Below are 17,160 nucleotides of genomic sequence, written 5' to 3' on the forward strand. Positions count from 1 at the left end.
TCAGCTCACTTTAAAGGTCCGCCCAGAGGGCACATTTTAATGCTTAATGAAACCATCAGAGGTCAGCATCACAACAACAGTCACCTTGCACAAAATAATCATAAAAAACCCAGCGTTTTTCAGATTCTGCTGCAAAATGTAGCTAAAATAAGTGACCAGACGATTTACTGTGAACCTTAATTTCGAGAATAAAAAACGGTCTTTAAATCAGCCTGAATTCTATTGAATAAAGTTAACTTCCTTCATTTGTCAAACGCTTTATAGTATGGACATCTAAAAGCAGAGTTAAAAATAATACTTATCCTTGTCTGCTTGCTCAGCACCAGGCCCGAGGTCAAGGCTGTTTTACACCTTCTGAATATAGACAGACTGATTCTGAGGAATATAGTTCTTAAAGCTTGTTTTATTTGGATCGGTCCACTCTCCAGTTCCCCGTCCTGCTCCTGCAGGGCATAATGAATGTGATGATGCAAAGGAAATGTAATGAAGGCAGGATACCGGCACTACAGTTAAAGGGTTAATGTGTACAGGTCCAAATTTCTGCACAATGAAAACAAACATTGAAAGCATGAAGGCACAATTAAATGTGTTTTATATCTAAAAGAAGAATAATCTTAATGTACATTGCATTCATGGTTGAACATTAATCTGTTCTTTTGTGTTGGTTTATTTTTTAAGATGAAAGTCACATGCTTTAAACATCATGTATAAAATTCACTATTTTTATGTAAGGATCACCGCGCCGATAAAAATCTACAGGGAAACCATTTCAGTTTAATGAGTGGACGAAACATTTAGGTCATTTTGAAAATGTTTTGCAAGAAGATCCAATCCGAGATCCACACTGGGTTCAGGATCCTTTTCTCATATTTACAGCAAATAGCGTTGTGTTTTTGGCCAGTATTGAAGGAAGGACTTTTGGACCAAAAACAAATTCAATGTACATATGGAACCGCCAGTACTGACAGCCAGGATAAGACTTTGAACCTAAACTTGAAAAAACATTGGCAATCATTTGTGGATTTAAAGCGCCAGCATTGAGTGAGAGCTGCATAATGGACTGCAATTTGGACTATTCCACAACGTCATTGCACGTCCATTAAAAGTGCAGACTTTGTTTGAGTTTGTTTGTTGAAAACGTGAGGGAAAGTTGGAGACAGGAATCCCTCTTTTTGTGGAAGAGTCTTGGAAGGGATTTCTTCAGCAAGATTTGGTTTGTCACGATAACCTTCCCCCTCCATCACTTCCGATCAGCCAGTCTCTGCAGGAGGGCGATGACTGTGTCCTGCTTGGAGGAGAGCAGCTCCAGGGCTGTGGCTATCCTACCGAGGGACTCAGCCATTCGAACTTCCCTCCTCTCGCGCCTCTTTTCCCTGGCTTCCACTCGCCGTCGAGCCACTCGATCCAGGTAGTCCTGCTCCTCCTGTCGCTGCAGAATCTCCTGGGACAAAGCGGCGCTGCTCGTGTCCTCGTTTCCTTTCTGTCCTTCGGATATGGACGCATTTGTTGCGGATAATGCGTAGGACGTGGAAGAAGTGAGACAGGAGGAAGTAGCGGGGAAAGGGGAGGAAAGACTGAGCAGATTCTGGGTGTTTCCGAGTGGCGCATTGCTAAGACGGAAGGGTATGCCGCCTGATGAGAACGACGGAGCTTTACGGCTGACGTAGCGTGATGTGTTGAGGTCCGTGTAGCTAGTCGAGCCAAGAAAGGAAGGGGAAGAAGAAGCTGTCTCTGTGAAACAAGGCGAGGAGATAAAAGACGGGGACGGCACGATGGTGGCTGGGTGAATACTGGTTGTAATAATGTCACTGTTGAGGACGATCAGGGGTTTGAGCTCAGGACCATTCGTTGGGCTAACGGTGGTCATTGAGGGGATGACAGCAGCAGTACTGATGATCTGACTGCTGATGGCTCCCTGACCCACTGAGTCCACACCACCACTCGAGGCAAAGTCCCCATTAGGGCTGATGATGGTGTTGGTAGTGGTGGTGGTGGCCTGTGGTTTTGCAGCGATCTTGGCCAAAGGACCAGGCAGCGTGGAAACGGTGTTCCCGCTTTTGTGTCGTTTGTTGTTGATGGTCTGAGTGCCAACGGTGTCGCAGAGTGTGGCGTCCATCAACTGGAGGGGAAAAAAGATCGACACAAAGAGATGGTTAGCTGACCGGCTCTGTTGTGATTGGTCAACCACTCACAGATGTTCCACTCCTTAGCTCATCACATACAATGTGTCACGGAATTAAACAAAGGAATCCAAAGGACCATTTACATGCACAAAAACCTATATAACACACTACAGGAAAACCACTTACATCGAAGAACTCCCAGGAAGTTTTAGCATGTCCCGTCTCCCGGCTGCGGTCTTTAACCCTCTTGTAAGTGACGATGAGGTTGTTCCACTTGCGGCGGATCTTTTCGACAGGAAGCAGGTGGCCCTTGGACGCCATCTCCTCCTGGACACTCTGGAAGAGCTGCGAGCGTTCCCGGGTCTCATAGAGGCCCCAGCGGCGCCCCACCGCCTCGATCAGACACAGCACTGCTTTGGAGGAGAAATCGGAGCCGGAGGGAAGCGTCTTCTCTGAGGGAGCAGAAGGCATCCCTGAAGCTGGGGGAGAGGAGAGGACACAATGGAGATTAACAATTGCACATGTAAGAATTAAATATTTTTAAAACGCACTTTCATTAACCCTTTTCTTTATATGGAATGTAAAAAATTCTGCTTAAGTTATACAATTTAGATTGGCGTAAGGTGGGCGGGGCTTAGATGGAAAAAGTGATGTCACATTCTCCGTTGCTCCAATCAGGATTAGCAACTTCAGCAAAAAGGTAATTAATTTTTTTAGTTTAATTCAACATTTGGGTAAGAATCTACATACGGTGCCACAGTTAGTTTTTAATTATAAAATAAATATTACCTTAAGATGATTTTTTTGTTGCCTATTTAATCATGAATACTTCCTGTTGTGGAGAGATTTAGGAAAGATTTGAACCCTGTTTTTGAAGGGCTTTAACAAAGTATACTGGATTATCCAACATCTTTATACATATTATATTTAGAGCTCTTATTCATGAGATTTCTGAGATCTGAAAACAGAGTCAAAGGTCAGTGATGATTGAGAAACCATCATTTAAAAGCTTGAAATCCAAATAGGTTTAAGTGTCATAACGCTTTTTTCATCACAAATAGGTTCGTTAACACAACAACAGTCCAGTAATCATTTTCTTACACAGATGACTCATCTTGTGCGTGTGTGTGCTGTTCAGAGTGTGGGTGTTATTTAATTTTGACAAACAATCCCAATAGTAAAGGGTATGATACTCTCACACTGAAGCTCTCACCTGGAGCTATCTTCAGGTACGTCTTTCCGTCCCCTGATGTAGTGAAGAAGCGGTCTGTACTCACCGGGTCTAATGGGGGGGGGCAGATAAAAGGCACATTAACGTCATCTCGATATAAGATTTTAAAAAGATGTAACTTGCTAATCTGCATTCAGGGTGAGATACTACAGGCTAACACATGGTTCTATAAATGTTGAGGTTTCCGGCTATTTTCCCCCCAATTGCAATGAAAATACATAATCTAAATTACACATTTAGGTGTTTAGTTCACTAAACTTGTCTATTGCGTTTGTGGATTCCTATTTAAATCATCAAAATGTGTTTAACAGCAAATAATGTCGTAATGAAAGTAATAAACTAGGGAAGTTTTGAAGGACTTTCTTTTGTTTTTTACAAAAACACATCTTGGAAATCACTCTGTCGTAAAAAAAATATGAAATTATATTTCTGTTATAAAAGGTTTGCAATTTAGCACACATTTAATATATGATGTTGCTTCATTTGCATATTTAATAATGTACTTCCAGTATATATCTTAATGTAAGTAATCAACTTAGTAATATATTTGATTTGCATTACACTTTACATTACAAACAATTATCTGGTGTTCATCATTAATGTCTTTATAAATATACTAATACACTACTGTATATTTTTTAATTTACATATTTATAATTAAAATACATTATTCATTTTGTGTATTTCAAAGTGCACATTTTTACATTAAATTCGTATGTCTCTAAAAAAAATACTCGATGATAGCCTATATTATTTTATTCTAAAAAGGGAGCCACCAATCCCATTTCCCCTTGCATAAATAAAATATTCTGAATCTACCTGTAGTGTCCCCTTAAAGAAAAACCCCCCGTATTGAATTATATTTGATAAATTGTGCATTAAAAAGAGCACAGATAAAGCACAGTGAAAAAGCAGTGTGCACTCACACAGCAGCACCGGAGCAGTGGTGGTGTCAGCCGGCTCCTCTGCAGTCTGCTCCCCCCCTCTGCATGCGGAATCTCCGCAGGGCGCAGGCGAGCCTCGGCTGCTTAGAACCAGCGCAGACGTGTTCTCATCCAGCGTTTCTGTTTTCACATGCATGGTGGCGATGTCGTTGCAGCCGCCTTGCAGATGTCCCGCCATTTCTGACGGAAAACAACAGAAAAAAAGACCGAGCGTGTGTGTGTCGTCTGCGCAGGCGTTACATTTGGGAGAAAGTTTGGAGCTCCCGGGTCGAGTTGCGCCTCGGTATGTGCTACTTACGTCATGATTCCTGCACGTCGGGGAAGTTATCTGAGTGAAAGACCCTCACAAAACCCCGCTGTAGGTTTTTTTTTCGTGAGGGGCAGAGAAATGGCTGCGCTATCCACCCCTGCTGACGGATGCGCAGGGCGGCTGCGCAGCTCTCCGCGCAGATTTGCTGCTGGCAACTGTGACAGTGACGTCACACGCAGGGCATGGAGGCAGTAAAGCTCAAAACTGGACAATATGATCGGGATTTAGCATAGTTGTCATTTACACTAGGGAGTATACATTTGCTCAAAGAAATGTTGGTACCGGATGTGCATTTTCTAAGTTGTAAATGGTGTCTTTTTGATCTTTGATATGTTGTGCTTTTTTATTAATATTAAGCTATCTTTGGCTCTTTATCTGCTGTAACAATGTAGTACATTCCTCCTCTGTGGGAGGAATACGGTTTTCTGATTATCATGCTAACTAACAAATGAGTTAGGGTTATTTGCACACTCAGAATACAGTGTAAATATAGAAGGAACAAACACCCTTCGGTTCCATCATGTTATTACTCTTTAAAAGAAGACACTGGAAAAGATTTTCCTCCTTTTCATTGTAATTTCAAATAAAGCTTTACAAGTTTTCTTATTACCTGTCAGTACTAGTGTCCATGTGCTTTGTTTTCATTCAATATAGGCGTAAAAATGTTTACTTGAGTAGAATTATGAGGTAGCATTGAATAAAAATATATCATAAAACATTTACACGAATAAATACTTTATTTGCAAATTAATACAAAGTTGAAATATTTTACAAAACATACATTAATAATTCATTCATTTTCAAACCATCTTATCCCAACATGATTATTCTTTTAAAAAATGTTTTGAGTTAAACTTTGTTACAGTAGAGTGCCGCCGGAACGAGTCCTAAAACCCGGAAGTGAGTTAGCATTTAAAACTTCCGGTTCCCTCGTCTCAGATAGAGATGGATTTCATGATTCTTTTCCGGGATTCAGTTCGCCAAGAAGAATCGTTCAGAATCGTTCGTTCGTTCAGTCGCGTTTCCGGTACAACGTCATTCAGCGGGGAATCATGGAATGCACGGTTCTCAGCTCCTCGTTCGCAAACGATCGTGGAAACAGTCAACACAACACCGTAGTTCAAGGCAAATACATAGCTGCAACTTCATGATTATGTGTACTTTTAGACAACACAACAGTGGCTAATGTGTATATTCACCTTGACATTTATTGAAGGTAAATAAATACTAGCAGAGTAGACTAGACTGATCCGCGGATTTATTGTCTTACTTTTTTAAAATTCTCTCTCAGCAAGAGCTACTAAAGAAATAACGACTCAATATGCCGACAAACATTTAAAAGCTTGGCAGAAAGATTATATTGATGAAACGACTGATTGATGACTGATGAGCGACTAGAGAGGAATAAACGAGAAGCATTCCTGTCTTTCGTTGGCTAAAATTCAACGAGGGCGTCCTAGACTCAACAGACAACAGCATACGATTGGCACAGCGACTAGTCCGTTGGAGAACGAACGAACGAACGAACGAACGAACGAGAGGAAGGTGAATCGACGAATCAGGTCAGTTCGTTCGTTTCAAAGAGTCGTTTGTTCGAACTGATTCGTTCACGAACGACCCATCTCTATTCTCAGAGTCAATGGGATTTCTCCATAGGATTTTGAAAATAGCTCGAAATAAGGTCTGTGGTTGACGCAATTTTAAAGAGACATGTCACGTTTTGTTCTACGACATTAAATACATCAGCAGTGAAAAACGATGGTTGTTAACAAGTAGCTGAATAGGACTACAGAAGTTGTCGAGCACGTTGTACGTCATTACGCCGAACACCTAAACACTCCTGCTCAGTTTGTTTGCCGCTGTTCTGCTTGAAACACGTATAGTTAAACTCAGTGTGGCTAAAAGGAAAAGCTTTGTTAAAAATATGCAGGCGCCCGAAAGTCAGTTGAAACGATCTTAAGTTCGCGTGACGTTGAAGTCCTGCGACCCTGCTGCACTCCTCTGTAGTTCGTTTATAGCATAACGTTAGCATTTTGCTTCTGGCGATTAGATTTATGATTCGAAAATTATAAAATTCGGGTAAACATGTGGAGATTATCCGTCTGAACAAAACGTGCATTTATCAAACAGGTTCGTTTCCCACAGATCTTATTTTTTTTTACAATATTCAAAAATCCTCTGGAGAAATTGCATTGCTTTTTTGTCGAGGGAACCCATGCGCAGCTTACTTCCGGGTTGGCCTACAAAAAATGCGTCATCCCTGTGGCGCTCTATAAAATCATGCATATTCAAAACACAAGAAAAGATAGTGATGTACAACACTTTACCTCTTCATGAGTGTAGGAGCCAGATTTGGGGTCTATGTGTTTCGGCTATGTTGCGGCTATAGGCAGACCAATTAAAGCGTTCGCGAGAGGCTAAATACGGGAAGATACACACCTTCACACATGTGTCTTCCTTGAACTGAACAACCTGGTGACTTTATTACAGAGGGTAATATTTAAAAAGCTCAAAAATGATTGTCCTAAAAGCTAATAATATAATACATTTACCTGTAGTCAATGATAAAAAATCGTACTATCTCATAGTAAATGAATGTCAGAGTAGGTCACCAATGAAACAAGGTAGCTGGTTAATGTGAACAATCTTTGAAAGTCATCTGGACTGTATACAAGTTATTTGGTTAAAACAGTAAATGCATACTGCAGCTGAAAAAACGTAGGAACTTACAAACTTTAACCGGAAAAGTTTCTTACCTTCGACTTTGACTGGAACACAACATAAGGTCGGAGATTATGCTAGTAGCTGCTCGAGGCTACACAATTAGCTGCTACTAGCATAACACAAGCAGAGGTATGGGATTTGTATATACAAAGAAGGCAACGCTGACTCAAGTGACATGACCTTCTGTCCATCGCCAGTAAATCCGTAAGTTTACACTTTGAAATTCAATATTATTTAAAAAGCACGCTAGGGGAATGTGATACGTTTTCCCTGACTTAAATCAAGTAAGGGTCCATTTTCTCCTCCTTGTTTTTTATCCACATACAAGGGATATATCCAAAAGATATGCACCACAGCGTTGTTTACATATGTTTTTAACCTTTTCCCAGTATCCATTAAAAAAAGGAACTCTGTTTTTCAGCCAACAGCTTGCTCAGTGATGTTGAACACACTATTAAATTCCTCGTTAAATAACTCCTCCAGTCTGTTTCCACTGGCAAGGTATCCAGCATTGCCCTGCAAGAGAAAAACAACAGACCTTTTCACTAAAATATGTCCTAATAACGGAATCTTTACTTTGATATTTGACTGTTTTAAACCCTGCAGTTCGTGTAGAGCTTGTCAACGACACTGTGTCTTACTTGGTAGTATGAAGCACAGTTGGAGAAAATGAGCTGGACGTCGGTCACAAAGTCTCCCACAGTCTGGTAGAGCTTCTTCTGGAGTTTGTCTGACACATTGGACATCGGCTTGCTGATCAAAGACAAGAAGCGGTCCAACTGCTGGCAGACAGTCGAAATTAATTAAAGAGGCCATATCATCCCTTTACTGTAGTGTGTTATACAGGTTTCTGTGCATGTAAATGGTCTGCAGCTACTGAAATCCCAAAGTTCCCTCCAGATGGAGCTTCTGTTACACACATTTCCCCTTCATATGCTTCCATTGGATTTCTTTGAATACTTCCGTAACATAGTGGCATCACTATGTAACGCTATTGCTTCTACTGGGTAGCGTTCCAGCACATGTTACGTTTCAAGCTAAGAGGACGGACATCTTTAAGCGGTTGCCTAATCACAACAGAGCCGGCCAGCTAACCAATCAGAGCAGACTGGGCTCTGGTTTCAGACAGAGGGTGAAAAGAGGTGCTGCAGCACAGGCAGTATGAGAAAAATAAAGAGCTTTTTGACATGTCCCAGTAGGACAGTAAATACAATTATGAACCTGAAAATGAGCATAATATGTCCCTTAAAAGTCTGCAACACATTTATCTTATCCCAGATTCACAAAAGACCAGAAGATAGTCCTCCAGTAACCAGATCATAAAGTAGTCTTTCTATGCTTTAAATCGAATCATTGGAATAGCAAAAGAAAAGACTTACACTATCACGTGGGTTGTATGCAAATATGTGATCCTCATCAGCACCGCGCAGACACAGAAGGAGGTATTGGCAATGCTGTGGATGTAAGAAAAACAGGGGGGATGAGTTTAACAGAAAACAAGACACGACGATGAAAAGACTGAGTCACAGAGTGCGCTCACCAGCAGTCGTTGTGATATTTGGCGAGACAAGGCTGCTTGTCTTTCCATCCTTCGGTTGAAAAGGCGTTTATTGGCCTTGTACACACAGAACGTACACATCCATTCGTTTCTATCGCTGCTCATACACACATCGAAACACATAATATACATACATGTAGGGTCAGACAATTATCAATCTTCAACAGTATATAACATGGATCCCTCTTTAAATGTGTGATCCACATGACGTATAACTATGTAACGCAACATTTCCGTCGGTAGACAATTTATAAGCTTGGATTATATAGTTAGTTTCACATGTAAAGTAAAAAGTAGATTAGGTGACTTGGATTCAAATACGGTGTAACGTATTGAATTCACTAATAATTCTCCAGTTCAATTTGAGTATAAATTCTTATATTGATGTCTGTTTTCGAGGCCAAAACACACACACATTGCTATAGTTGCTACTGTATTCAAGATACAGCCAGCTTCTATGTCCTTAATAAGAAAACAATGGACACAGAAATGGACACTCTTCAGCCAATCACAATCAAGTATTGACCGAGATTCAAGAGGACAAACAGAACCATTTTTTGTTCTTGGTTGTCTTACATTTAGATTCATAGCTCACCCTATAATGTTGTCTTCTATATGAGGAAGGTGGCATTTCTTATGGAAGGATCGAGGGCAGAAATCACACTCCACCAAATCCATAAACTCTCCTTCCTCTCCCTCCTTAGTTTTACAGATGAAACACTCATCATCGTTTTTCTCATCATCCTGCCAAGAAAGATATGTAAACAACCAGTAGAATTACACTACAGAAGATCCCTGACTGATTAAAAAACTTACCAGATCCTCACTTCCTGGTTTGCACAGTCTGCAATCACATCGCACTGCGTGGATCAGTAAGAGCTTTGCCTGAAAAAAGACAAATAAACATTCTCTTCAATGACTAAAGCCCGTCAGTCTCTCAAAAGCTCATTGCCTTCCTGGCTGCAGGTACATTTTTGGAACTGAAGATTTGCTCTGAACATCACAAAAGAGCCGGCCAGATAACCAATCAGAGCTGACTGGGCTCTGGTTTCAGACAGAGGGTGAAAAGAGGTGCTGCAGCACAGGCAGGATGAGGAAAATAAAGAGCTTTTTGAACATTAAAGCATGGAGACATGTCCCAGTAGAGACAGAAATACAAATATCAACCTGGACATTAGCAGAATATGTCCCATTTAAAGATAACACGTTTTTTCAAAGTCACAAGGATGCACCATTACAAGTTTACCATTATGAGATCACAGAGTGGTTTCCCTTCACACTTGATTTCTTTCTTCCAGTACAAATATGTTGGACATGCCTCCAGCATGAACGTTTTTGGGGTCATCCATCCGGTGTCAGTACGAATACTCTTCCCTAAGATCCTGGCAGTGAAAAGTTTCAAGGAGACACATCATGCTTGATTCAGCGGGTCAGGTATAATGGAATAATTTCATTACAGATATTAAGCTTCTGTGTTCAGTCAGATATAGCTACCTGATGCAAATCGTCTTTCGTGTAAGGTCCCAACTAAAGGTCCACATGTGACTTTGAAAACCTTCCTGCTACTGTCAGTGCTGGCCTCTGTCTCTTCCTCGATCTCTTCCTCTGTCTCTCCTTCTTCAGCTGTAATTGACAGTAGGATTAATCCAACGATTGCTATGATATTGTGATAGGGTCAAGCCTCAGCCATTACAGAAGTGCCAAAAACTGTATTTCTTCAAAGGGCCACTTGAGGCTCTAAAAGGGATTCGATATCCATAGAGCCCCCAGTTTAAATGGATATGGTTACAACCAAAATAATACATGGTTACAGTCTTCTACAAAAATAATCCTAGTGTTATCCTATTTATATGTTGTACGGTATTTGTATGGTAATCAATGTCTGCACTTACCATACCTGGCTTGTTAGCTTAGCTGGTTGACATACAAGTCAGTTTAGCAGTGAACACCAATCATGTTTTTGCTAGTCTAAATTTAGCATCCCAAATGATATGATAAAAGGTAACGTGAACTATGGATGCACCACGTAGCTGGTAAGTTATGCGACTACCCGATTTGCACTGCGCAAGTGCGAGTTGGTCCGTCAGCTACGTACGGCAGACCAAAGTAGGACATTTGACACAGAGAAGGACAGAAAAACTCAAATAAACCCGACGACATTAAGCTGATGATTCATTGTTATTACAGCAGCATTTCCCGATTATTTGAGAAGCTCCTTTTAGTTGGTTACGTGCATTCTTAAAATAAGTGAGAGTTTCTGTTTGACAGCTATCATAGTGAAGAAATATTTACTGTGCATGCAAAAATGTTAGTTAGCCTTTGCTACCAAAAAAGCCAAGATGGCGACAGACAGCTACCATTATTAAATAGTTTCACCCCGATATATAACTCTGTGGAAAGCAGTACCTGTAATATCTCTGGAACTTTCTTCGTCTGAGTCCTCGTCTTCATCATCTTCTTGTTCCTCAGACACTAAATAAGGAAAACGGTGAATAGGTTTTGTTTTTCATTGCTTGCATACATGCCGACTTAAGATATTAAAACCAATTAGATCTACACCGTTAGCAACAAACCTGTGTTTTCATCCTCAGACGGGAACAGGCATTTCTTGGTTCAGAAGTAAGAACAAAAGGAATATTATTAAGTTCAGATCACTGAAACCAGAGAAGTCAGTATATGTATTTACAACAGATTTTCTTATTACCTTTTTACACCCTCCTTTGTACTTTGCTGCTTCCAGGTGACCCGCCTGCAGTGAAGTTCCCAAAATAAAATAACAGAAATCAATCTGCGATCTTAAGAGGTGTTACTACATTTCCAATAGTAAAGAAATTCAAGCTGTCAAATTCAAGTTGAACAAACCTGTATAAGTTTTCCCAGAGTGGTGTCCCTACATCGAATGCTGGACTTCCAGTTCCTGGATCTTTCCCTGCCTGCAAACTTCTCAAATTCACTGGGAGAAAACCACTCTCTCCCAACAACGATGCACTTCTCCCCTGAGACATAAAGAGGATTGAGGGTGGGTTAAAGTCAATCATTATTTATCAAACATTGAACAATATTTCCATCTAAACTTAAAACATGCACTTTCACTTTCCCCTCATGGCACAGTAAAATGGATATTGAAGATTCAACTTTATTGTCATTGCACAGAGTACAAGTACTAGGACAACGAAATGTGGTCTCTGCATTTGACCCATCCTAGTGTTAGGAGCAGTGGGCTGCCATTATGTACGGCGCCTGGGGAGCAGTGTAGGTAACCAGTGTCTTGCTCAGGGACACCACGGTGGCACTTGGTCTTTCGGGGACTTGAACTGGTGACCTTCCAGTTCCCAGGCCAAGCCCCTATGGACTTCGCCACCACCGCCGAGCAACCCATCTGGCAACCCGTCTGGCCAACATTAAATCGACTGTGATTTTTTAAGAGGAAATATTAACCAAATATCAAAGCGTCATAACTTCTCAGCAGTTTGAGCTAGAGACATGCGTTTTCTCTCTTAAACTAGAGAGCTATATTCTACACGGGGAAATGTGTGCTGTGAGACACAATACTCCCATGAATACCCCATTCTGGTGCAAAGCATGCCAGGTGTGTGATTGTGGACAGGAACTGCCAGGATATGCATCATGTTTAGACATAGGAGGAGAAAAATTCCTGGCAAAAAAACGGCCGTTGACACTGCCCAAAAGAATGGGCCTAACTCATGAAAAGAAGAAGTTAGAGGCTTCTAATCACTTCTGGCACAATCCCGACAAATGTGTGCAGCTTTCTGTGTTGAGTGTTTTTTTTTACATATATTATGGTTTAATCAAATAAGCAAAGAATTCAAGGTGCGTTTTTAGATTCCTTATAGCTAAATATCCGCTATTATAGTGCATAGAAGTCTTCAATGAGTGCCATATAACATAAGCTGAGGTTCTGCTGATTTCTGAGATGTGTAAAACTTGATTATTTACAAGGCAAAAAACAAAAATATGCAAAAACACAAATGTCCTATTGTGGGTCTCAGAGGGTTATGCTCATTTTCACGTTCATATTTGTGTTTAGTGCCTCTGCTGGGACATGTCTCCATGCTTTAATGTTCAAAAAGCTCTTTATTTTTCTCATACTGCCTGTGCTGCAGCTCCTCTTTTCACCCCCTGTCTGAAACCAGAGCCCAGCCTGCTCTGATTGGTTAGCTAGCCAGCTCTGTTGTGATCGGTCAACTGCTAAGAGATGTCCCGCCCCTTAGTGTATCATGTTCAATTTGTTGGAGCACTAGCCAATAGAACAGCAAGTGTTACATAGTGATGTCACTTTGTTCACAAAGGAGTCCAATTGAGGTGTTTGAGACGGGGGACTTTGGGATATTAGCCTTTGCAGAACATTTACATGCACAAAATCCTCTAAAACACCACAGGAAAGAAAACCAATAACAGGGCCCTTTAATGTCTAACAGTACATTTGGCACGTTTTGATCTATGACCTAGCTGTGATTTAGTTGTTGTTTAACTGAACCATATCTCATCAAATGAATTATTGTGCAGCGTGCTGAGTACCAGATGTTACATAGTGATGTCCCTCTGTTGCAGAAAAACAGAAAGGAGTCCGACAAACAACAAACTGAAATGTAGCAGCCATGGTTAGAATTGGCCCTTATCAAAGGTTGCATACACAAAGTACAGTATCTTGAAAATGTTATCAGTTTGTCGACTGTGTCATTTGAGGCGTGACTGTTATATGTGCAGCTTTTCAGGGACGGCAGGTGAAAATGTGCTCATAGTTAAATCTGGAATAAGTCTCGTCTTTTCTTTCGAGAATATTTTCCCCACACATATTTCTTGTTTAATAAATTCTTGATGACAACGTGTTTTTATTTCTATATCCTGTCAGAATGAGATTGGAGAAGTTTCACTTTACATCAGAAATTAATTTAGGGCGGTGGTGGCGAAGTCCATAGGGGCTTGGCCTGGGAACTGGAAGGTCACCAGTTCAAGTCCCAGAAAGACCAAGTGCCACCGTGGTGTCCCTGAGCAAGACACTGGTTACCTACACTGCTCCCCGGGTGCCGTACATAATGGCAGCCCACTGCTCCTAACACTAGGATGGGTCAAATGCAGAGACCGCATTTCGTTGTCCTTGTACTCTGTGCAATGACAATAAAGTTGAATCTTAATCTTAATCTTAAATTACATTGTGATTAAAGATCTCTAAGTCTGGTCCCAATTCACTATTTTTTTATGTTTTGATTTCCATATTAGAGAAGACAAGGATGATTCATGATCCCACACTTCAGGTATTTAAATTCTGCTCACCATTAGCCAGTCTTCGTCTGCTCAGAATCCCCTCTTTGCCTCCACAGGTCACCGGCAGCTGCGACTTATAAAGGGCCCAGGTCCAAATGTCGTTCTTCTCTCCCTTCTTCAGGGGAGAGGCTGGAAAATAAAAAGAACGAAAGAAACAGTTTACTTTACAAGTTACTTTTCAGCAGGGGAACTCCTAAGTAATATACAGTAATGTTTACAAATGAAAGCACGAGTGGACTTACAGAAGTGTAATTTCTTAGAACTTTTCCTCGGAGTCACCCGAGATGATGGACCGGGCTGATCCTCCTCTTCGTCCCTATTTCTCAGTTTTCTCTTCTTTTTAACAGAGCTCTTTTGCTTTCCCTCTTCCTCTTCATCTTCTGAAACATTCTTCCTTTTCCCTTTATCTGCCTCCTCTGTTTTTGAATTCTCAGACCCCTGTACTTCAAATTCAAATGGCCCTGCAATTGCAATGGAAATAGTTAATAACGGAAAAAGGAGAGTAAAAAAGTGATGAGAAAACACGTCTTATTTTATAAACTTTAATAATGAATCCAGGTCTTCCCATCTTCATTGTCAAAGTGCAGCCTCAGCCAATTTCGCCAATAATTACGCAATCATTAACACCACTAATGACCATAATAAAGACGTCGTCTGACCGTCCTTGAGGCGGTTTCTCAGCAGTCGCAGGTTGGGGTACTTGTTCAACATGGTTTCCGTGAAGACGCAGCTCCAGAACGTTCTGATGTCCTGTCGTTGCTTCCTCTCCAAATAGTCCAGAATCTTGTAAAGACCTTTCTGTATGTTATTTTTACTCCTCATGTGGCTCACCACCTGCAGACGCATAAAACCATTGGAGAAAATAAGGGGTTTAATAACTCCACAATAGAATTGAAAATACACTCAGTGTGCAGATTGAGTTTTAGCCAGATACCAGTGCCACCACATTTTAAAAAGTAAGAGAGCCGTGGAGTCCGTTTACTGCTAAAAGTATAATCCAAATCTTAATGTGATCAACTATCCTGATACTGTGTGGTTGTTGCTGCAATCCATGTATCCAAACACAAGCACAGCCCTCTCTAAAGAACAAAGTCGAGGTCAATTCCTCCTAAAGGGACAGTCCCAATTATCAATGGAAGGGCAAGATGATTCAACCTGTTATTCTGGTCAAAAAGAAGATGAGTTTGTTTAAATAAAGAACTCCATGTTTGGCTAATCTTATATAGTTCATTTAATTAAACTAAACAATTGCTATTACACTGGATTTGGTATGAAAACTGAATTGGAAATGATTCAAACCCAGCTAATTGCTCTAGGTGACATTGAAGGATTAAACTAAAAGTTAAGCACCAGAAAGACATTTTATTTGATGATGTCCAAAGAAAATATGCCCCACAACTCCCTTCAGATGGTCCTTCTCTCAGCCACAACAAACTGTGTAGATATAGGGGCGGAACCCTATATGAAGGGAGGTGTTACTTCACTGCCTTTTGAATAAACATCTTAAACCAGAGAAGTTGTTTGACTTTATTCAATAGATCTTCATTCTGTAATAAAATAACATGACAGAGCTTAGATTGAGATCCCAACTAAGATATATTTTTTTAGGTGTAGATTGGAAAAGTTGTATTATTACAAAAATTAATTGAATTTGATGGGGTGACTTTTTTTTACTTACAACAGCAGGATATATTTCTTGGTCATCTGATCCCAATGTTAGCATTGACCCTTAAAGCAGGGGTTGGGGTTATTTTAAAATAATTATACCTATGTATGCTAACATTCATTTCATCCACCCAATGGTTGACAGATAAAGCTGAAATGCTTCCATTCAGTCTGGGTTTAATAGATGTTAAAATGAGTTAACCTGATTGGCAGAACATTCATATGCTGCACACACAGACACGTTTTTGGTTTTTTTTGTACTGTTCTCCTAACACCTCTAAATGCACATTTTAGGGGACCACCGGCACACTTGGGTTACAGGGGGCCAGAAACGCCTATTAATAACTCAATATTAGTCCTAAGTCCAAAAACCCTTTGTACGGCCCTGTAAAGATGGCACGAAAAATAAAGTAGAAAAGAACCAAACCTTATTCAAATGCCATTTGCAAAGTAATTAAATTACATTTGCATAGTCGGCCGAAAACATATCAAAATTAGGCCTACATCATTTAAATAAAATAATTGTTAAAAATACTGTTCGGAACAAATCTGAATAAGTGGAGTGGACAGACAATCTGAGTCCAAAATGTGGGCCTTTTGACAGCTATGCCTAATTGACCCCGTTTCGCAGAGACGCAGAATTGTTTTGCCTACTCATGCATTTCTTTCCCGCGCTCACACCTACGGGCATTTCATTCAAACCGGAAGTGTGTGAGGACGTGTGAATAGGTTAACAACAGCAACAACAACAACAACGTTTCCACTCCAGCACCTCACCTTGTACGTGTCCTCCAGCACCAGGTCGTGGTCCCGGAGCTGGTTGAGAAAGATGTGCGGGTCCTCCATGCAGGACATTTCCGTTTTATGTCGGTGGAAAAACTGCAGGAGAGCCTCATCGTCCAGCCAAAACAGCACGTCCATCAGAGACAGTCACGGCCGCGAAACGCAAAGAGACACCAATACTGCTCCACATCCAAACTATGGTTAAAGTGAATTCCCTGTGCGTAAACTGATCCGATGCACGTGATTTGCACACTGACACTTAGAGATGCGCATGAGAAAACTTCTCCATGGACTATTTTGTTGGAGGTTTGAAATCAAGTAGAGATTTAAAATGGAAGCAATTCATTCGCGGAGCTTGTTTCCTCTGTCTGCCCACAAATGTTTTCTCAGTTCCTCCTTTCAGCAGAACCCACCCTCTCTTTGGCTGACGTTTGGAAAGTGAAACTAGTTTTTTATTTTGACAGATAATTGCACTTCCGGTTACTGACAGCAGAGGGCATCATCCACTTGATATTGTTATTATTTTAACTGCAGAA

At 40.8% G+C, this 17,160-nt stretch overlaps 2 protein-coding genes across 6 annotated transcripts; both read right to left on the reverse strand.

The window, feature by feature from the left end:
• Positions 1–387: 387 nt before the first annotated feature.
• On the reverse strand, positions 388–4,734 carry LOC134877613 (uncharacterized). Of its 2 annotated transcripts, XM_063903175.1 has the most exons (5): positions 4,597–4,714; positions 4,281–4,478; positions 3,337–3,405; positions 2,310–2,602; positions 388–2,119 (listed from the first exon to the last, which is right to left on the reverse strand). In XM_063903175.1, exons 2-5 carry the CDS (start codon positions 4,474–4,476, stop codon positions 1,241–1,243), a joined length of 1,437 nt encoding a protein of 478 aa, XP_063759245.1. In that variant the 5' UTR covers positions 4,477–4,478; positions 4,597–4,714; the 3' UTR covers positions 388–1,240. The 2 variants fall into 2 exon arrangements, with proteins under 2 accessions (XP_063759245.1, XP_063759246.1); XM_063903176.1 differs by having other exon boundaries at positions 4,281–4,734.
• A 592-nt stretch (positions 4,735–5,326) lies between these two features.
• sp100.1 (SP110 nuclear antigen, tandem duplicate 1) lies at positions 5,327–17,001 on the reverse strand. 4 transcript variants are annotated; one of them, XM_063904645.1, is made up of 16 exons: positions 16,619–17,001; positions 14,836–15,010; positions 14,419–14,637; positions 14,186–14,305; positions 11,753–11,886; positions 11,595–11,639; positions 11,464–11,497; positions 11,297–11,362; positions 10,384–10,513; positions 10,137–10,272; positions 9,707–9,775; positions 9,486–9,634; positions 8,873–8,987; positions 8,712–8,786; positions 7,974–8,111; positions 5,327–7,848 (listed from the first exon to the last, which is right to left on the reverse strand). In XM_063904645.1, exons 1-16 carry the CDS (start codon positions 16,760–16,762, stop codon positions 7,750–7,752), a joined length of 1,848 nt encoding a protein of 615 aa, XP_063760715.1. In that variant the 5' UTR covers positions 16,763–17,001; the 3' UTR covers positions 5,327–7,749. The 4 variants fall into 4 exon arrangements, 2 of the variants coding, with proteins under 2 accessions (XP_063760715.1, XP_063760714.1); XM_063904644.1 differs by having other exon boundaries at positions 7,974–8,114; XR_010167693.1 differs by lacking the exon at positions 8,873–8,987.
• Positions 17,002–17,160: the final 159 nt, after the last annotated feature.

The sequence above is a fragment of the Eleginops maclovinus genome, chromosome 16, assembly GCF_036324505.1.
Source record: "Eleginops maclovinus isolate JMC-PN-2008 ecotype Puerto Natales chromosome 16, JC_Emac_rtc_rv5, whole genome shotgun sequence".
NCBI classification, from domain to species: Eukaryota; Metazoa; Chordata; class Actinopteri; order Perciformes; family Eleginopidae; genus Eleginops; species Eleginops maclovinus.

Excerpts from the sequence above, each read along its gene's own strand:
- LOC134877613 (XM_063903176.1), bottom strand. The coding sequence starts at position 4,476 with ATGGCGGGACATCTGCAAGGCGGCTGCAACGACATCGCCACCATGCAT. Across the intron at positions 3,406-4,280 it reads CACTGCTCCGGTGCTGCTGT|ACCCGGTGAGTACAGACCGC; the intron begins GTGAGTGCACAC and ends CCCCCCCATTAG. Across the intron at positions 2,603-3,336 it reads GTACCTGAAGATAGCTCCAG|CTTCAGGGATGCCTTCTGCT; the intron begins GTGAGAGCTTCA and ends CCTCTCCCCCAG.
- sp100.1 (XM_063904644.1), bottom strand. The coding sequence starts at position 16,762 with ATGGACGTGCTGTTTTGGCTGGACGATGAGGCTCTCCTGCAGTTTTTC. Across the intron at positions 15,011-16,618 it reads TGCTGGAGGACACGTACAAG|GTGGTGAGCCACATGAGGAG; the intron begins GTGAGGTGCTGG and ends ATGCGTCTGCAG. Across the intron at positions 11,887-14,185 it reads CAGACGAAGACTGGCTAATG|GGGAGAAGTGCATCGTTGTT; the intron begins GTGAGCAGAATT and ends TTTATGTCTCAG.